This window comes from Humulus lupulus, chromosome 2, assembly GCF_963169125.1.
Source record: "Humulus lupulus chromosome 2, drHumLupu1.1, whole genome shotgun sequence".
Classification (NCBI taxonomy): Eukaryota; Viridiplantae; Streptophyta; class Magnoliopsida; order Rosales; family Cannabaceae; genus Humulus; species Humulus lupulus.
The window spans coordinates 200244434-200265705 of record NC_084794.1 but is presented as its reverse complement, the minus strand read 5'-3'; the positions used below and the strand labels follow the sequence as shown (position 1 = coordinate 200265705).

Genomic DNA, 21272 nt, shown 5'->3' with positions numbered 1-21272 from the left:
TAACTTCGGTCAAATTGAAATTCCATTGTAATTATATATAGATATTTAGAATTTAAATATCTCTTATTTAAAATAATTAATTAATTTGTATTATTATAAAAAAAATAGAAATAGATTATCGTAACTATCTATATAAATATTTATAATTTAAATATCACTCATTTCAATTAATGAATTAATTTAATTCAAATTATATATGGAGAATTTTTTTATTGCAAAACTCTAAAAAATTCTCTTTACATTTTTTTAGATTAGATAGATATTTTTGTTTTTTTAATCATAATATTTAAAAGAATAAATAAATGTGAAAAAATTAGGAAATATAATAAATATTTTTGAACAATTTTAGAGTGTCGCATCATCTCTTTGTGCACTCATTTTTCCTTTTTTCCTTTATATAGATATATAGATATTGATTACACATTTACATGAGAAATAAAAATCCATATATTTAAAAAGAAATTAAAAAACACCATAAAAACATTAGTTAAGTGGGTAAAAAAGTCATAGTTTTGCTTTACTTAAATAATAATAATAATAATAAAGTTGGATTTTATTCTCAGGTTACAAAACGTATGGAATATAAGAAAGAAGCTGATTAATTAATTAATGAGTTACAAAATTTAAAATGATCAGAAAAGTTAAGAAAATTAAGTCAAGAGTTATAATGTGTATTAAAATCATTGTACTTATTATATTTATTGAATTAATAAATTGATGAGCAAGTCATATTCATCAAGTAAAAAAACAACTAATTATGTTTTCAATAATTATATATTAATATATTTTCATACACTAATAAAAAAATATAAAATATAATTGCCCAAAGCTCAACTTTATTGCCTAATGGACAACTTAATAAATTTTTAGCGTACAATGCAATAAATGTACAATTGCAAGACTAAAATAAACATATATATGCTGTCTTGAACATCAAAGTTTTATTCGTCTCCAAAAAAAACATCAAAGCAAAATATAAAAGATCCTTGAATTTTATTTGGATATATGATCTGGTGCAATATTCACAAAACTATGAAAAAAAATTCTATTTTGAGGATCATGTTATCAAGAAAAACTTCTCATAATTAAGACAAAGACAAGGGATAAAGAAAAAATAAATTAAGCTGGCTTCTTGTTTACCAATTACATATCTTGACTGCTTCATTAGCCACTAGATAAATAAGATGATGAGACTAACGATGCTCCTCAAGTCAGAAACAAAACACAATGTAGCCTTAACAGTATTCCAGATTTGTAGTTCAATTCACCATCATGTGCTCAAACCCTGTTCCGGCTTGAAGTGTCGGAACACGGCTAACACCAACATTGTGGAGCAACTGTTGCAGCCATCTCCTGGTTGTTGGGTCTTCCTGAAGACATGGATAAAAGATCATGAAGTTATAAAGGGGTGAAACTAAAAAATCAAGGCCCATAATTTATTGATTCTATTTATAAAATGCAACAACGAATTAAGCCATGCAGCAACAACTTTATGCGGTTCCATAACAAACAATGGAGAGAGCATATTCTACCAGCAAACAAAACTGTGCACATATATTTTTCTTAATAATGTCCAAGGGATTCACAATGGCCAAAATTAAGCAGAATTGTATGAAATGAACCGTGACAATTCCTGAAGGTAGAAGTTAAAGTACTTAAAGGCTAGAAATGAATTACAAAAATACTCACACGCAGGCAACCGCTGAAGGTAGCATCTCTTAACATGTCAGGAAGGCAGCTTCTTAAAGCATCACAAGCTCTGGAGAACAAAAGCCAAATGAGTATGAGTACAGACACGAAAGCTAAACAGAGAAGAAACAAGCTTAGAGTAAAAATATTGTCTTGTGGCACCAACTTTGGATTGTCTGACAATCGAAGATAACATCTGATGATATGTTTTAGTAAACGCGATGAGGGCTGCTCAGCTAGTGAAGCCACCATGCTCCCCAAAACACGACCAACTGCAAAAAACCTCTCCGCTGTAGTGCAGATATAATCTAAGCCCATATCATCCAACAAAATCTTTTGAACTATAAATGTAGCAACCTGTCAGCAAGAACCAATTTTCAATCAATTTGAAAGCCCAAATCCAACTCCAGACAAAAGGGAGAAAGCATTAATTAGTTCAAAGGAAAAAGGCAACACACAGAACAGTGAGAATTCCAATAAGTATGAATTGTTCCCCTCAGTGCATTTTTTTTATTTCGTTAGTACAAGCAAAATGTGTCATCAATTCTACCACCTTCTATGGGTCTTTAATATTAGACAAAAAAAGAAAAAGAAAAATGTCGTTATAAGGAACAAACGTTCAAGGATATCTAAATGGCTGTATCAAGACTGTATACCACTACCAAGTCAAGAACATGAAGATGAAGCACAAGTGCAAGACTATATTTTTTAGCTTCAAAAGGACATGTATTGCGCACTTGCCAACTTTACGATGAAGGTTATCCAATATTAGATTCAGCATTTTCTGAACATGTAGAATACCCTCCATCTATAATAAAAAACATGCTCCCAATGATAGATAACTAGTTAGATCCATGCTACTCTGAACCTCCAAAAGTACAAAACTAATTGCATAGCATTTCCATATTCCTAAATTCATGACTAGTGGAAAAGTAAGAGCTTTTATCACAATATGCACACAAGTGGACATGTATTTACACCATAAGATCAGATATATGTATATGCATAAAGCATCCTTACATACAATTGTAAGGAACATTTTTATACGTATTTATACAAATAGAAATCTTCTATCTCCAAATTATACGTCTTATCTGTTTCGCCACTTCAAATCTGACAAATAATCATTTATGTATGGAAATGAGTGTTTAAATAAATATGTAAGAGATTGAATTCAAGTAGATAGCTGATTTATCAAATTTTAAGTGGTGAGACATAAACGAAACATGTAATTTAGAAATAGAAGATAATATAAATTTTCTGTAATTTTGTGGTAAAACTGAGAGAAACATGCAACTTGGAGATATAAGATTTTTATTCGTACTTGTTCACATGTAAATGAACAAAGCATCCTTATATACAATTTATCAACTACAAGCAGATCTTTACAATTGAAGAGGTCATACCGTTTTGGATAGCTCACTGCCCATTTCCATAGTACGCAGGCACAAGGGAATTATTTCTGTTGAGAGAAGGAAACTAATAACTTCTGTTTCATCAACCTGGTAAAATAGAATATTATGGAGATGTTATAACTTTAGAACAAGAAAAGAATGAAAGTTGCATAGCAGTACAACTATTGCAAACCATTAGTTACCAATTTCCTTCTGACCTCAATGAGTGTGCAAATGCTAGGAATAAAAGGAAAGGCCCACATATCCATTTGATTTAAACATTTACTGGAAACCTCAAACTCGTGTGAGTTTTTAAAATATAGCTTGTAAACAGATTCCTCTAACAAAAATAGTTCATTGTGATAATCATGAAATGTAAATCTTGCCACCCCAACAATCCTCAGAAACAAATTGAGCAAAAAGAAAATCTGTATAATACACAGGCGCAGAAAGATAGAATGTAGAAGATGATGACTCCTACGATTTTGTTGTCTCTAAAGGCATCAAGAAATCCCCAATTCATTTAAAAACATAAAGCATCTTCAAACTTTCAATTAAAAAAAAGGCAATGGGGGTAAGATCTAAGAACATAAGAATGAAATTTGCATATAAATTATGCCAATTTGGTACAAAATGCAATGTTCTCAAATCAGAAACATTGTTCTGCAGTAATGTTATGAACATTCTAATGCTGGATATGCATATGAGCTATGCAGTGGTTACAATGTAAATAACGAATGTCTAAAACCATTGAATAGGAAAGACCACGTGCATCAGTTTATACAAAAGATAGTAAGTACCAAAGATGAATTACCTTCACCAAAGCCCCAATGACCCCTAGACTAGTAAGCCTCAAGTACTCAAAGGGTCTCGACTTGCTCGCTGTATTGAGGAAAGGATACAGATACAATGGAATGTGTGCTGCAAATAAGTAAAAGTTTCAGTAGAACAAACTAGTTACTTGGAATTAAAACAATAATAATGTATGAATCTGTTACACTTGGTAAATTTATGAAATCTAGAAATACACTCCAGAACAGATTTTATTATGAAAATAAGAAATAAACACCATACAACAGCAAGGCTCTAAACAAATAGATACTTAACAGCCCTCTTCTGAATCTCCTAGCATAACCTCATAACTGAACACAGCACATATCAATAACTGAATACATGCACACAAGAAATAGGTAACTAACCCCCCTATTGTTTATTATATAACTGTTAACAATACATAAGAGTATGGTTACACCACTCATTACCAATTGATTTTGAGATTGAACCTCATCCTTATTACCATGCACCCAATTCTTGTTCTTTTGAAAAAAAAAAAGACAAATTTCACATGTCCACAAGCCTCCTCCCAAGTTTATTGAGAGTCCTCACTTGTGGCAGAGGAAAACCATGGTTACAAGTATCAGCATAAGATAGGGTAAAAAAACCCAAAACACTAGATGCACAACAATCACACAGCAGGAAAAATACATCAAAATAGACCCAGAAACAAAACATAGGTGATGAAAACCAGAGTAGGGAAATCTCAATCTCTGCAGAGATCTTGGAAAGAAAGCCCCTCAAAACCTTTAGTCTTGTAAAACCAAGTTGCAACCCAGAATTTTGCTTTCTCCCACAAATCCGCTGAAGCATTCCCTATATCTTCGAATATTCTTCCGTTTCTTTCTAACCAAACTGCCCAGAAAATGGCTAGAATGGCTGCTGTCCACAGTTTGGAGATCCTCTTGCCCCCTTTCAGTTTGTACATCAGCAGCTGACTGCAAGATTGGGGCATACACCACTGTATACCGAATTCTCGGAACAAACTCTGCCACATAAGCTGGCTGAAAGGACACTCCAGGAATAAATGGGATGTTGTTTCTCCATCTCTTACAACACACGCACTAGCCCGGGGACAAGGTCTGATATGGCCTTCTCTTTTGTAATATCTCATGAACATTCAGCTTTTCTAAGGCTAGAAGCCAGCCGAACACTTTAATTTTGGATGGAACACAGCTTTTCCAACCCGATTTGGCCCAACCTTTGACACTAATTGTGTCATCGGAAACAAGTTTGTGGAAAGCTGATTTACATGAAAAAATCTCGCTAGTACCTGGGGTCCACACTCTTGAGTTCTCCAGCAGCTGGAAGATTGGATTTCCTCTAGTATCTTCAACAGTACCATCAGACATGAAACCTCCCTATCTTGCAAATTTCTTCTAAAATGAAGATTCCATCCCAAAATAGAGCTAGACAGCCCTCATCCCCAACCATCTCCTTGATGTTTTTATTGATAGCCCTAGAAACTCATGCTAAGTCGGAGAACAAGTTCGAAAAAGCAACACCCCCAACCCAAGTGTCTTCCCAAAAACTAATTTTCTCTCCAGGGCGAGTGGCGTGCTTATCATGTGTGACAACACTACAGAGCGAGTGGCTCTTGTTCCCAATCTTGAAATGGACCAAACTAAGGTACTCTTCATACAGGCTGCGATACCTTTCCAAGGCCCTCTGAGTGACAGCCTTTCACCTTTTCTTGTATCCCAAAGGTTATCTGTATCTACTTTTTATTACTTTATGCCATAACGACTTGTCTTCCTTAGGGAACCTCCACAACCATTTCATAAGAAAAGTTGTTTCTCATAACCAAATTACTGATTCCAAGCCCTCCTTGATCCCTAGATTTGCACACCATATCCCAAGACACCAAATGTTCAAAACCTGATAAGTCAAATCCTTCCCAAAAGAAGCCCCGCTTCAATTTCTCTAAAAAATTAACAACAGTTTTAGGCACTCTAAAAAGTGACAGGTAGTATGTTGGCAATGAAGATAAGACTGATTGAATAAGAGTCATCCGACCCCCTGTAGATAAATAAGCACACTTACACCCATCTAGGCGGCTGGCGCACTCGGCCAAAACTGGTTCCCAAAATGATATCTTCTGCAGAGTACCACCCAAGGGTAACCCCAGGTACTTCAAGGGCCACTGCCCCGCTTCACACCCAATGTTGAGAGCCAAAGTTTCCATTGAGGTCACCTCCAGATTCAGCCCAAGAAGTTGGCTTTTGTGCAAATTTATTTTTATCCCAGACATAGCAGAGAAGACCTGTAGAATATCAAGCAAGATCTGAATGGAACTATCATCATTAATGAAAAACACAATATCATTTGTGAATTGTAAATGACTCACCATAACCTTCTCTTTCCCCAGTGAGAAACCCTTGAGCAAAGAAGAATTGATGGCTTTGTCCACCATCCTCTCAAGGACATCCACCACTATTGTAAATAAGAAAGGGGATAAAGAGTCTCCTTGTCTTAGTCCCCTAGTACCTTGAAACTTCTCTCTTGGCCTCCCATTGATGAAAATAGAATAGGAAACTGAAGAAAGGCATCCCCTTATCCATCTTCTCCACTTATGCCCAAACCCTTTCCTTTTCATCACCATATCCAGGAAATCCCACTCCCCGTAGTCATATGCCTACTCGATTTTGAACACTATACCACTTTTGATTTTGCTTCTGTATTCCTCCACGGCCTCATTGGCCACCAATACTGAATCTAATATTTGCCTACCTTCCACAAAGGCTCCCTGAGCTTTTGAAATTGTGTCGGCAAGCACTCCTCTAAGTCTGGAGGATAACACTGGAGATTATCTTGTACAAGCTTGTAATTAAGCTTATGGATCTATAATCTTTTACCTTGCAGCTATTCAATTTTTTAGGTATGAGGCGTATGTACGTTTCATTAATGCTGCCTTGTATTACCCCATCTTTTGAAAACCTCCATTAAATCTTCCTTCACTACTTCCCCGTTAGATTGAAACACTACCAATGTAAACCATATGGACCAGGAGCTTTATCCCCCTCGCATTCGAAGACTGCTTGTTTGAGCTCCTCCTCCACAAAGGGTCTAGGTGTGTTGCTAAGTAATTCAGTAATCTCTTCCATTCAATTCCTTTGATTCCAGTCATTGATCTCTCAGAAAATTAGTATAGCTCAGCATAGAAAGAGATAATCTCGCTCACTATGTCATCCTCCTTATCTAGAATTGACCCAACGGCTTTCTCAATTCTAGATATGAAATTCTTCGCTTTCCTGGCGCTCAACAGTTAGTGAAAGAGTTTTGAGTTAGCATCCCCTTCTTTGGCCTATTTGCATTTCGATTTCAGCCAAACCCCTCTCCTCTTCAAAAAAAAATTGCTACCACTCCTTTTTTATTCTCCTTTCTTCCATCAATTGTGAACTTCCTCATTCTGATTTTGGTTTTCGTATCACGAATCTTGGTTCGCACTTCATGGCAATTCCACTATCAAAAAAATCCAATCCCGCAAAGAATTGTTCATGGAACTACTATCGAGATTCTTTGGACTATATTTCCTAGTATGATCCTGATGTTCATTGCTATACCCTCATTTGCTCTGTTATACTCGATGGTCAATCTATCAATCACTGACAATCTTCTTTCTAAGGATTGCTTTAGTAATTGTTTGCTCCCAAACTCCTTTTTACTCCAATTCTTTAGTTTTTCCTTTAACATGTCTCAATTTTTCCATGAACTTATACCCCGACCAGCCTTGAATTAAGGCAAACCGCCACCATTTTTCAAAATCAGTCTTGAAGGACCTTTGTTCTAACCATATGTTATCAAAACGAAAGGGGCACGGGCCCCAAGATGGAGGGTTGGAATCCAATACGATCGGGCTGTGATCAGATACAATCCTGACTAGACATCCTGCCAAATGTAGGAGAATAACTCGCTCCACTTAGTGGTGAAGAGAAACCTATCCAATCTACAACAGATAGGATGTTGTCTGAAATCTGACCACGTGTATCTACCATTATTCAGCTTGGGATCAATTAATATCAATTCCTTTATTAGCCCATCAAACAATTTCATGCTTCTAGTATTAGAACTACTATTCAACTTCTCCAGCACACTTCTAACCACATCAAAATCTCCCCCAGACACCAGTTTTCTCCACATATAGCACTCAAGCCAACCATCTCGTCCCAAAACACTGGTCTCTCACTATATTTACTTGGACCATACACCCCTGAAAACCACCATTGATCCTTCCCTTCTACCTCAATCAATACTGAAATTGTAAACTCTCCCATTAGTGAGTCAAGTACGTTAATAGTTCTGGTGTCCCAAACTATTAGAGTTCCTCCTGACCTACCTACTGCTGGTAACAAGGTCCATGCTTTATATCGTGATCTCCATATGCTACCAACAAACCTCCTATCTACACTTTGCTTTTTTACTTCTTGAAGAACAACTAGGTCTAGATTAATCTTGCAGATGGTTGCTTTATTGGCTCTCCTTTTCTCTACTGCCTCTCACATTCTAGGTTAAGATCTTCATTTAGAAACGCTAGACTCCCCTTTGTTGATTCAACTTTTATCATAGTTCACATTGAAATTCAAATTTTCCAACTCCCTATTCTTTTTTGGTTTGTTTGGAAGCACCACAATTCTCAGATCACTCATTGAATGAATGAGAGAACTCGAGTCCTTTGTCAGCTTTTCAAATGTCTCCACTTTTTGGCCTGAGCACAAGTCCTTGTTTGAAACAGAGAGCTCTGGCCCACCACTATCTTTGTCTAACTGTTGCAAAATTTCCCTCTCATCCTTCTTCTCCTTGCCGCTTTCAGGCCATAATTCTCTCATATCGGTGAGTATATCTTCTCTCTTCCCGGTTTGAAACTTCCGACTGAGCTTCCTCTTCTTCTGAGCTACAGCCATCCGAACTATCATCCCCAAAAGCAGCCTCCTGAAATGCTTCTAAGCAACCTGGTTTGTCAAGGATTTGTTCCATCAAATTATCTGATCTCGTGATGGATTCTGACTTGTGCGTTTTCTTTTTCCTGCAATAGACTTTCAGCAGTTGGTCCTCCTCCCCTTCTTTTTCCCGGTCTGGGCCTTCAATTTCTGTAATCAATACCGAACACTTTTTTCCTTGCCCAATCGAACATAATCTGTCCAAAATTTAATTACTGCCTTCTTAAATTCTTTGGAGAGATTGTTTCAAGTCTCCCATCAAAGTAAGCCCTAATTAATAAGGCGAGGTCCTCTATCTTCAAAAGCTGCCTGGTTAAAACGTGGGTCTTATTTCCTTGGGCCTCAATTAATTTTAATGGCCCAGCCCAATCTTCTTTACAGCCCAATCCCTCCTTGGCCCTATTTCTAACTCCCAAGCTACTGTAAGGCCCAAACAAAATGGCCCAAATAAAAACTCAGCTCTAGATCTGTTAAATCTTTATAATATTTCAAGGCCATTTCTATACAAGTGTATTCACGTCCCACATGGAATAACAATTGGGGGCTTTTCAAAATCAAGCTCCCATAAATCCTTTTAAAGACCCTTTGATTTGAATACTAATCGTGTCTTAAGCGTATATCGAGGAATTCTTGTTTAACACGCTACATGCTGGCTGCTCTACACTCTTCTCCCTGGCCCAGCCAACTTTCACAAAACAGGGAACATCGATTGCCGAGACTACCACTCTGTCCAGATCAGGTTCTTCTACTATATCTGAGAGACCGATTCCATATGCCACTCCATCAACAGTTTGAGCTTCATGGACAGAACCTCACATGTTAGTGTATGAACTCCGGAATAAAACCATTCTCATCTCCTTTTAGCTTTAATCTCATCTCAGTGAGGCCACCGCACATGGATCTGATTCTTCTAAACACATGAATGCTCCACATGTTCAGTGGAATACCTTCCACCCCTATCCATCCGTAATGACTTTCCAATCTCTTGTTGTCAGAATGGTTTTCCAAGTTCCAAGGAGACAATCTCACAGTGGTGACTGCCTTTAGTTTTAACAGCCCTATGTTCTCCAATCTCCTTTCCTCCTCACTGTGACACCATAATACTACTCTGTCATCGAATAAAGGACATATCTCGTACTTCTTTTTCAGCTCATCTTTAATCCCATATTGTATGGCCTCCCATGGAAGGTGACTATTCAACCTAAACAATAACACAGCTTGGCTCCAGTGTTTATTGTTCCTGCTTACTTTGTTGAAATCTGAGAATGGTTTCCCTTTCAATCCCGAGGAATGAAATTTCATATTGATCTTGGGGCGAACAAAATTGTAGGCTAGAAGATGCTCCCACCCCGACGGTTCTGGTTGTTGCCTATTGCGTTTTTTACCACGTTGGCCCAAAAAAACCGGTCCAAAAATAATTCTTATATTTTTATTTCTGATATACACGGTATATATAACCAATTCAATATATATTACATTAATTACAAATTAAACCTAATCCTATAAATTAGGAAACTATATATATACTATAGCTAAAAATCAAATCTTAGGGATTTGATTTCCTACTGTCAATAATAACTATCCTTGTATATTTGACTCACTAATCCCTCAAAAGGTTCCATTCTTTCTTCGAGAATATGTAAAACGAATGGGAGGTCTAATAGCATCTCCTACCACATAAAACTTTCTTTTCCTGAAACAAGATCCACTTGGAGATGTAATAATTCTCTCATTCTATATCATTCATAAACATATATTTATTTAACCAAGGGGGAATTTTCATTGCACCAAGGTCTAGAGAGCAATGAATCCAGAACTACAGTTGAACAAAATACAAAAGAGAAATAACCTTTAAATTATCTTGGAAAAGAACCATGCATAATAGTGATAACATTGTACATGCTTAGGCAGTGAGAAAAATGAAAAGTAAAGCATTTTAAAAGGTGTCTAGGAGACAGAAAATATATGAATGCCAAACTGCTAATTAATATCAAACTAAATATCGTGATGCTCAATTAGTGATTTAAAGATAACAAGGGCAGCAAACTAGATTCTAACGTTTCTAGTACTCTTGCGTACATCTACAATCTATGAGAGACAGAAACCTCTACATCATTATCAAGTAGATCCCCGTGAGGAATCAAATCACAGACTTTACAAGAATAGACCATAGGCTGGCCTGACCACTTGACCTAACTCTTTCTTTATCAAAATTAGGGATGAAAACAGGGCGGGGAATCAGAGGAGAGTGCTCCCCTTATCCCCAATTCTGTTAACCATTTTAATCTCCATTCCCACCCACATCCCAGCATGCCCTTTTTCAGTAAAAAAAACTAGGGTTTTGCACTCTTGAGCTCAACCTTAGAAAATCATTTTAGGGCAATCTTCTACTCTCACCTCCTACACATGAAGCTTCCTGCACCTCCGACCGGCAAAACCCTGAAGTTCGACACCCAACAGACCCGCTCGTGAGCCTCACGCGCCGCCTCCATCTCCGGCCACTCTCCCATGCACATGTAGGCGCGTGCAGCACCCCGACGGCGAGCTTTTTCCGGCAATGTCCTCCTCGGCACTCCTTGCTGCATTTCCCTGGTGCTTCCACGATTTCATCACAAATATTCAATCCAAGAAGTTTTTTTTTTCTAGCCCTAGCCTCTCTATCTTTACTGAATAATATTTTTTTGTTCCAACCCCTTATAAGCTTTTTCTAGTCCAATTTTTTTTAATTTCACTCTAAATTTCTTATCAATGGTTGTCCCAGCCAACTCCTCTTCATCTAAAAGTCAATCTCAAAAATATCAGCTTCTCAAATCAATGGCTACTCAACTTCTCCAATCAGCCAAGTCCACTTCTCAATCAACTGCTCTTGTCACCAATTCCTCTCACAAAGTCATCCATTTTCGAGACTTGGAAGTCAGCCACTTCTCAAAGGATAAAATCGATGCAACTCCAACACCTCTTGGGCAGTGTATGCAGCAGCCAAACACATCTTCAACCGAGGCAAATGTCAGCATAATGTGTCATCAAGGTTCTACGTCTCATATTTACTACAACCTCCAACAAAGGTACTTGGATTGTTGATTCAAGGGCTTCTGACCACATGACAGGTGATTTACAAGTCTTCAGCACCTTCAAACCATGTGCTGAATCTCACACAGTCAGAATTGCTGATGGTTCTCTATCAAAAGTGATAGGGACTGGCTCTGGAATATTATCAGATGACCTCCTTTCAACTGTTATATTTGTCCCTAAACTAAATTGCAGTCTTCTTTCAATAAGCAAACTTACTCGAGATCTGAATTGTGTAACTAAATTCTATCCAAATCTTTGTGAATTATGCATGATGAGCTCTATATTTCTCAAGGATCTCCTAAAAGTAAACAAGTTCACAAATCAAATTGTGGTAACCATTCCATTTTAGATTTTGTTTTCAATTCTGTGTCTGTTTCGAATGAAAATCTCGTCATGTTGTGGCATTTTCGACTAGGACATCCAAATTTTGGTTATCTTGAAAAACTATTTCCTCATTTATTTGTCCACAAAAGACCAAAATTCTTTCATTGTGAAGTATGTCAACTTGCTAAACATACTCGAAATTTCTATCCCAGTCTTCCTTACAAACCTTCAAAACAAATTTCGATGATACATAGTGATATTTGGGGACCCTCACGAGTAACAAATACTAATGGATATAGATGGTTTGTATCCTTTATTGATGATTATACTAGGACAACATGGACATTCCTTATGAAAGAAAAATCTGAAACTGCTTCCATTTTAAAAAAAAATTCATTCCATGATTCAAAATCAATATCACTGAAAGATCCAAATCCTGAAAATTGATAATGAAAATGAATATTTTAACTCCATTCTTGGTCCATACTTGTTAGATCAAGGTATTGTTCACATTAGCTCATGTGTTGATACTCCGCAACAAAATGGAGTGGCTGAGCGGAAAAACAGACATCTTCTTGAAGTTTCTAGATCTATCATGTTCCTAAACAATTTTGGGAGAGGCCTTACTCACAACCACCTATCTCATCAATCATATGCCTAGTCGTGTACTACAATTCAAAGCTCCCAAAAATCTGTTACTTGCAACATTCCCTCATATCTCAACCTTCTCCTCCGATCTTCCATTTAAAGTCTTCGAATGTACAGCTTTTGTCCATGTTTATGATCACAAAAGAACAAAACTTGATGCAAAGTCTCACAAATGTCTCTACATCGAGTATTCCAACACTCAAAAAGGGTACAAATGTTACTCCCCAATTACAAAAAGAGTCTATAACACTATGGATGTCACTTTTTTTGAACATCAATCTCTTTTTCCCAAATCTGGTATTCAGGGGAGCATTCAAAGGAATAGCAACTTTGAGAAACTCTTCAAGATCATCAAACTGCATTTCCTCAACCCAATGTTTTGGCACACAAACATTAAAGTGCTCGGTCTTTGCCCTCTATGCCTATCCAACCAGATCAATCAACTGGTCCTTCCTTGCCTTCTTTTCCTATCCAACCGGATATTAGTCCAGAAAACACACCCAACCCGTCCTTCTCTATAGTCAATCCGACCTCACCTTCCTCCTTAAAAAATCCAAACACTTTTTCAAACTTACCATCACCTCAAACTCAAGCACAATTTGATATAGGTAACATAGAACTTCGTGTTTATAGCAGGAGAAAAGTTGGAATTATAGAGGTCAACATGCAAGACAAGAACTACTCAAACACTCATCAAAGCCCTCTCAACCTCGAAAACCATGAAGGTAAGGATTTTGTGACTCGTGAGTTAGTTTCTCCTACTATTGATGATCTCGACCACCCAATTGCTCATCGGAAAGGTGTTAGAACTTGTACCAATCACCCCATTGAAAAGTATGTTGCTTCTGGGAAACTAACACCTATGTACCGAGCTTTTCTTTCTTCTCTTGATCTTATTCAGATTCCCACAGACATTTATGAGGTCTTTCATGGAAGACTGCAGTCGATGAAGAAATGAATGCTCTTGAGAAAAATGGTACTTGGGTTCTCACTGAGTTACCTCAAGGAAAGCGGATAGTTGGTTGCAAGTAGATTTTCACTGTCAAATATAATTCAAATATAATTCAGATGGGAGTATCAACAGATTCAAGGCTCAACTAGTTGCCAAGAGATTCACTCAATCATATGTTGTTGACTATCAGGAGACTTTTGCTCCCGTCACCAAACTTAATACAGTAAGAGTTTTATTCTCACTTGCTGTAAATTGTGATTGGCCTTTATATCAATTGGATGTGAAGAATGCTTTTTTGAATGGGGACCTCGAAGAAGTCTATATGGAAATTCCACCAAGGATGAAGAAACACTCCAGTGGTCGAGTAGTATGCAAACTTCTCAAATCTCTTTATGGCTTGAAACAGTCACCTCAGACATGGTTTGACAAATTTGCAAAGTTAGTTGTCAAACATGGATATACTCAAAGCCACGCTGATCATACTCTATTTTTCAAGTTCTCTTCAACAGGGAAGCTAGCAATTCTTATTGTCTATGTGGATGACTTGATCTTAACTAGAGATGACTTGGGAGAAATTTCAAATCTCAAAAGACTACTTGCCTCCAAATTTGAAATCAAAGATCTAAGAACCCTCAAATACTTTCTTAGTATGGAAGTAGCCCGATCGAAAGAAGGAATTGTTATATCTCAATGAAAGTATATCCTAGATCTTCTAAAGGAAATTGGAATGATTGGCAGCAAGCAGGTTGACCCTCCCATGGATCCAAACTTGAAAGTTAATCGAAGAGAGGATTCAACTCCAGTAGAGAGGGGGAGCTATCAAAGATTAGTAGGAAAACTAATCTATCTCTCTCATACCAGACCTGATATCGCTTTCCCTGTCAGCGTTATTAGTCAACATATGCACAGTCCTTGTGAGGAGCACTTGGAAGCAGTGTATCGTATTCTAAGGTATCTGAAAATGACACCAGGTCTTGGTTTGCACTTCAGAAAACACAACAACCGAGACTTTGAAGTTTACACAAACTCTAGTTGTGCTAGAGAGTTAACCGACACACGATCAACCAATGGTTATTGCACCTATGTATGGGGTAATTTAGTTACTTGGCGCAGTAAAAAGCAGTCTGTGGTCTCAATGAGTAGTGCAGAGTCAGAATATCGTGTTTTGGCCTTAGGTATTTGTGAAAGGATGTGGATCAAAAGGCTCATGAATGAATTGAGGTTTGACTCTCCCGGGTCCTTTAAAATGTACAGTGATAGTCAAGCTGCAATTAGCATTGCTAAAAATCCAATTCACCACGATAGAACTAAACATGTTGAAATAGACAGACACTTCATTTCTGAGAAGGTGAATTCAAAAATCATTGAGCTCAACTACATTCCTATAAAAAAACTGATTGCCGACATCCTAACAAAGGCCTTACCAAGAACAAGTTTTGAAGAATTTAATTCCAAGCTGGGTTTGTATAACATATACAACTCAGCTTGAGGGGAAGTGTAGAAATATCATTGTAAATACATTTTGTACAACTAATTTTAGGTTGTAATTGACAGCTAAGTTTAGGTTGTATTTTTTCCTATATTTTGTCTAACTCTTTGTATTCAGCCTATATATAGGCCATACTATTCATCAATAAAATCATATTAGAAGTATTATTCACAAAAACTACATTATTTCTACTCTAAATACTCATTTGCAGGTGAAATTCCTATCAAAATCACTTTTGCAACATGAAAAAATAAAACAATTTAGTACCTATGGCCCAAGATTTATTTCTTATGTTAGATACAAGGGCCATAGTTTCTCCCATCTATTGCTAGTGGCTTACTGTGGTCGCAATAAATGACTTATTTGACAGTGACACAAATCCCCTACTTGGGTTGAAACGTTGAGTATGTTCAAACAATTCAAAGTGTTAAAACTTCCATAGCAGGAAAAGGGGCAAAAGAAGAGACCATGTGTGTGGTCCATATGCAACCCATAGCCCAAGTGTGGAATAATATTACTCAAAAAAAATTCGGATCGAACACAATGGAGCCAAGAATTAAACACGATATTGACATACATACGCTAATAATTTTGAAATTTTGACAAGGTGAAGAAAAATACCATTGATGAACAACTTCCTTGTATCTGGGTGAGAGGCCACACACTGCAAGAAAGCACGAATTAAAAATGTGGCTGCAAAGACTGAATTCATCAAGTTTAAGTGACTTTTGTAGGTTATGAATGCACAAAATTGCAAGTTACAAGCAAAGTACAAAATTAAGGCAATTAATGATGCTCTTTAAAATATAAAAATGTATGTAGTATATGTGTGTGTGAGCGTGCCTGTGTATACTCGTGTTATGTGTATACTCGTGTTAATAAATCATGTACCACTGAAAGTCTTATGTCAGCCACAAAGGGGAACAAAATCAAGTTAATATTCCATCCTAAACTTTTAAAATACTTGTTTCAGTGGACAGTGAAAAGGCTTGAATTTTATGTTTTGTTCACAAAACTGTATAATTTTTCTATGAATGAGTTGCACCAGTCAAAACATCAGCAAGTTAGCATCACTCAAGATGATTAATCCAAACATTTCAGACCACTCCCAAAACTATTGACTGTGTCATATCTTTATATGTTGAAACAATACAAAATTTGAAAATCAAAGATTAGATAAAATTTGATATCCATTGTTTTAGTCACATGAGAATCAGAAAGAGGAAATCATGTAACCTGAAGAAGCGCAAGGGCATTGCAAACTCGGTTTGACTGTGCAGGAGTCAGATTTGGCGGTGATAAAACAGGGTATATAGATACGATCTCCTGCAGACATAAAAAAGAATCAAAATCAGATATTGATCCATTACAATCAGTTACAAGGAATTATATATTCAAGGTTGAAATTGTCAACTCTACAAGTTAAGCACAACATTATAAGTCAATTTAAAAAACATCAGGAGTATTGTAAGTTTGTAACCCACAACATTGTCCACAATAAATAACTTCACGTAAAATCCAAAAGGAAAAAGAAAATAGATCAACTATCTAGCGATGGCAAAGTTGTCTGAACATTATTACCATTCTATTTCACATTATGTTACATTTCTACCATTTCTTTCCAGCTCAAACTTACTTTTGTTAGGTAACTAAGGATCATCATTCCAGATATATATGGCATATATCAAGAACTTGGTAAAAGCATTAATGACAATAAAAGGTAGTAAAGTGAATTGGTTAACTTTGGAAGGATTTCAGAACTAAAATAACAGGAACAAATGGAACAAAAGCGATAGACCAATCAATAATAGACATACCTGTAACAGTGCGGCAATAGTACCAAATGAATTCCACAGTAAAGGAGCCAAGTCTTGAAATAATTCTCTCTTCTACAAAAAGAAGAAACAAACATATGTTACCAGGCATTCATGTATGATTTCAGCAATTGTACCAAAAAAGTAATCCATAAACAAGGAGGAAAATCTTTAAAAATTCCTTGTTCATAAATAAAACCAAAAGAAGTGTGCATTTCAAAATACAAATATTTAAACAGAAGATAGCATAACCATCCAAAATGGAAAACTTCAACATTAGCAAAGAAGATATTGACAAATAGGTTTGATGCACAAATTTATCTACAGAAAACTACCATCTCAGTCTGCATTTCCCCTTTCTTACCCAGGAAAACCAGACACAATCTAAGGCTATAATCAACAGAACGACCTATAGACCTTTCACATTTCATTCAGCTCGTCAAATCATAAGCTCTAAAAAGATCCAGTTAACATATTCCTAATTCAACACTTATCAAGCTTATGCCGTGATATTTTTTTGGGCCACTTAACAAAACATAAGGCCAACTGTCCCAAAAAAATGGCCGCCTGAAATTCTTGCGGAAATGAATAATATACTGCTAAAACTACATGCTACCCAGAATCTAATTTAGTTCTTCCAGCAAAGATAATACACACACATGATTATGTGCACATAAAACCTCATACACATGAAGACCAAAACATAAATGAGAAACCCCTCTTGTCATCCTGATAAATTTAAAGATTAAAACCATTCAGTGATAGAGAATTCATTAGTTCATTAATCATCACTTAAAATGATATTATTCAAAGCTTTCTGCCATTCTATGCGCATAACTGTGTCTATGACAATTCCATAGTGCAGCACCACTTTCAATCAATTAGGAAAACTCAAGGCACATCTAGCTACAATTTCCTTCTTAACCATTGCTCGAATAAAAACATGCCGAAGCATGCCATAATGGAAATTTCCACCCAAGTGATTCCTAAAGAATAGAAAAACAAATTAAACCATGCAATCATGTGATTTCATGCTGAGACGTGCGTGAAAAGCACAAAATTTCTATTTTTAACAACATAGCTGCTTAAGCGAACCTAAAGCAAATCAATTTTGTTCATTAGCATCAGTATTATCTGTAACAAAAAAACAAAAAGGTATCAAGGAAGCTTTGGTGAGCTTCTCCCTTTAATGTTCATTGCACCCTATATAAATAACTTCTCGAAAGTCATGGAGATGATATTCCAAAACTTAACCTTCTTTTTTGAAACACCAAAGCATCAAAATCTAACAAAATGCTTTACCATTCATAATCTGAGTAGATAGAATTAAGGAAGAAAATATTCAAAATTAATTCCTTCAAGACTAAAGAAGGGGTTAACTGCACTTTTTTATCCACTTTTCCACCAAAAGATTAACAAAAGAAGAAGTAACCATACACCAAAACCCAGAAGAATGAAACCAAGGAAATCAAATGGTACACCAAGCACAAAGAAGGTGATGCATCAGAATATAAATCCATTTCACCCACACTCAAAAAAACTTCACTTTCACTACTCCAACTAATAAAGAAAAACCTTTCAAATTTGATCAACCAAACGAAATAGAAATGGAATGAAATAAAAACAAATCGAAACCCATAAGAAATACATCAAAAGCACCTTTCCACCAAAAGAATAACAGAAGAAGAAGTAACTATACACCAAAACCTTGAAACTAAAGAAATAACCAAAACTCAGAAGAATGAAACCACGGAAATCAAATGATACACCAAGCACAATGAAGGTGATGCATGAGAATATAAACCCATTTCACCCACACTCAAAAAAACTTCACTTTCACTACTCCAACTAATAAAGAAAAATGTGCCAAACGAAATAGAAATGTAATGAAATAAACATTAAATCGAAACCATAACAAACACATCCAAACCCTTAAAAGCAAACAAAAAAAAAACAATACTTTTATCCTCGTAACCGAAACTGGTAATGAAAAGTGATGAAATTGATTGAATTTAAACCAAGAAAAAAAAAGATGAATCAAACCTTGGAGAGTTCGAGGAGAGCGTTCTCTCGGAGATCAGGATTGCTGAGATCAAGTACCAACTGTTCTGCGGAAGCCATTTTTTTTTCTCTGCTAAGTTCACCACCACCACCTACAGGCACACTACCTCCTCCAAACGGAAGTGATAGTGATTGGGGCAAATTAGCCATTTTATCAAGAACTGTAGTTTTTTTGTTTTAATTTTAAATAATAATTTAATTAAAATGATATTTGCTCCGTACAAGATCGGGTCTGCAGTAACACTGTTTGTCGATTTGAGCTTTTCTTTATTTATACTTGGATGCAATACTTTATGGTAAATTGCAATGCTTATTTTTTAAAAATTAATTTATTTAAATTACTATAATGCCCCTACTATATTTGCTTTCTATTCATCTTCTTTATTTGTAAACATTTTCAAATAAAATATTTTTATTTTAATTTCCAATTTAGACTAAAATATATATATATTTTTCATACTGAAAAATTATACCGTTGGTTATTAATATATTTTTTATTGAGAGAAACCCTAGTTATTATTCTACATTTAGGAAAAAAAAATTCGAAGTGAGCCCTGCTTAAAGCAAGACAACATAAGATTAATAACAAAAACTACTACGATAGCTAGGGCACTTCTATAGAAGCAACCCCAAGAAAACAACACTAACAGAAGTTAAAAGACAGTCTAAAGGCTATCAACACCTGCAACAATGCAAGGTGAGTAGCAGTAGGAAGAAACAAACAAAGACAATGTTGGGTTTTATGCACTTATAAAACAATGCCGGACATATAACACGATTTCATATTATCAATAAAAGTAGTATAAATCATTTAGTTTGACAACCGTGCTGCTTGCTTGTCTTATGAGATGATTATTGAAATAATACAAATATTTATAAAATCCTGAACATATGGAGAGTTACAATTATAGTGACTAGGTCATAGTGGATTTTAATTGTAATTATATGTTCAAAAGAACAAGTCTTAAGATTAGATCAGTGCATTGGATTTTCACTGATTAGGAAATCTACGATATGATCTGTTAACGCGGTTTTTCGCCAACAGTGAATTATGTAGATAGCTGGGATAGATTAGTGCTTAATGATAAACCGTAATAAGAAAAATTATACTTAAAAATGCTAGAAACAAAATATCAAGAACACTCGTTCCTTTTTACGTGGTTCGAAAGTTAAAATCCCCCTAGTCCACGAGTCTATATTATTACTGTATATCTCTCTATATTTTGATAAAGTATTTGCATTACAGAGAAAAACCGACCCCTCCCCCTATCCAAGGTCTTGGTATTTATAGAAAAACGATCCCTGGGTAGGCGTTGGGGTCATCACGTGAATATCAATTCCTCATGTGACCTATCTTGCACTAATGATGAATATTACAATTTATATTAAGGTATGGTCTAATTATTAGGTGAAACTGATCATGGGTCGTCTAGCATAATCGGACATGTGATGTCTGATCATGCACGATTATATTACGTGTCCGGGAATTCAGGGATAAACGGACATGTGATGTCTGATCACTCACGTTTACATAACATATCCAGATTTATAAAGATCCATCGACATGGCAGATCATTAGCGTACCCCGAGCTAAGTGTAGCATCAGCTCGTGTCTCGGATGCCATGCTTCATAAGTGTTCCTAGCTCGTGCCTATTGCTTTGTACTCATCAGCTCGTGTTATTTACCTGGGGAATCGCACTGTCTTTACAGAGGAAAGGTGAACTTGTGGGTCATCTATTATAGTTCTGGGCTAGACAGTTGTATCCGAGCTGTCTAAAAAACTCGTGCTGAATTTCAAGACGTACATAAGGAATATGATATTTAGGGTTTTCATAAGGAAGTCAGTCTCAATTGATTCATTGGGTAAGTGAAAACCTAGACAGTCTAACCTTTTCTTGGCCACTCTCTCTTCTTCTTCTATTCTAGATCTCTATCTCATGTGTTGAGAACTAGCTCACACTAGTTCTAGGTTGATCAAAGGCTTGGTGAGGAAGACTGTGTTGCCGATCTAGTTCAATCTCTTGATAATACTCTGCTACAGAAAGGAATCAAGGGTT

The 21272-nt window shown here is 36.1% G+C and overlaps 1 protein-coding gene across 1 annotated transcript; it reads right to left on the bottom strand.

The window, feature by feature from the left end:
• Positions 1 to 971: 971 nt before the first annotated feature.
• Positions 972 to 19391, bottom strand: LOC133818874 (uncharacterized). The gene is made up of 9 exons (XM_062251975.1): positions 19197 to 19391; positions 17157 to 17228; positions 16576 to 16665; positions 15961 to 16003; positions 3898 to 4004; positions 3096 to 3191; positions 1856 to 2046; positions 1690 to 1759; positions 972 to 1370 (listed from the first exon to the last, which is right to left on the bottom strand). The coding sequence occupies exons 1-9, from the start codon at positions 19362 to 19364 to the stop codon at positions 1260 to 1262; spliced, it is 948 nt and encodes a 315-aa protein (XP_062107959.1). The 5' UTR covers positions 19365 to 19391; the 3' UTR covers positions 972 to 1259.
• Positions 19392 to 21272: the final 1881 nt, after the last annotated feature.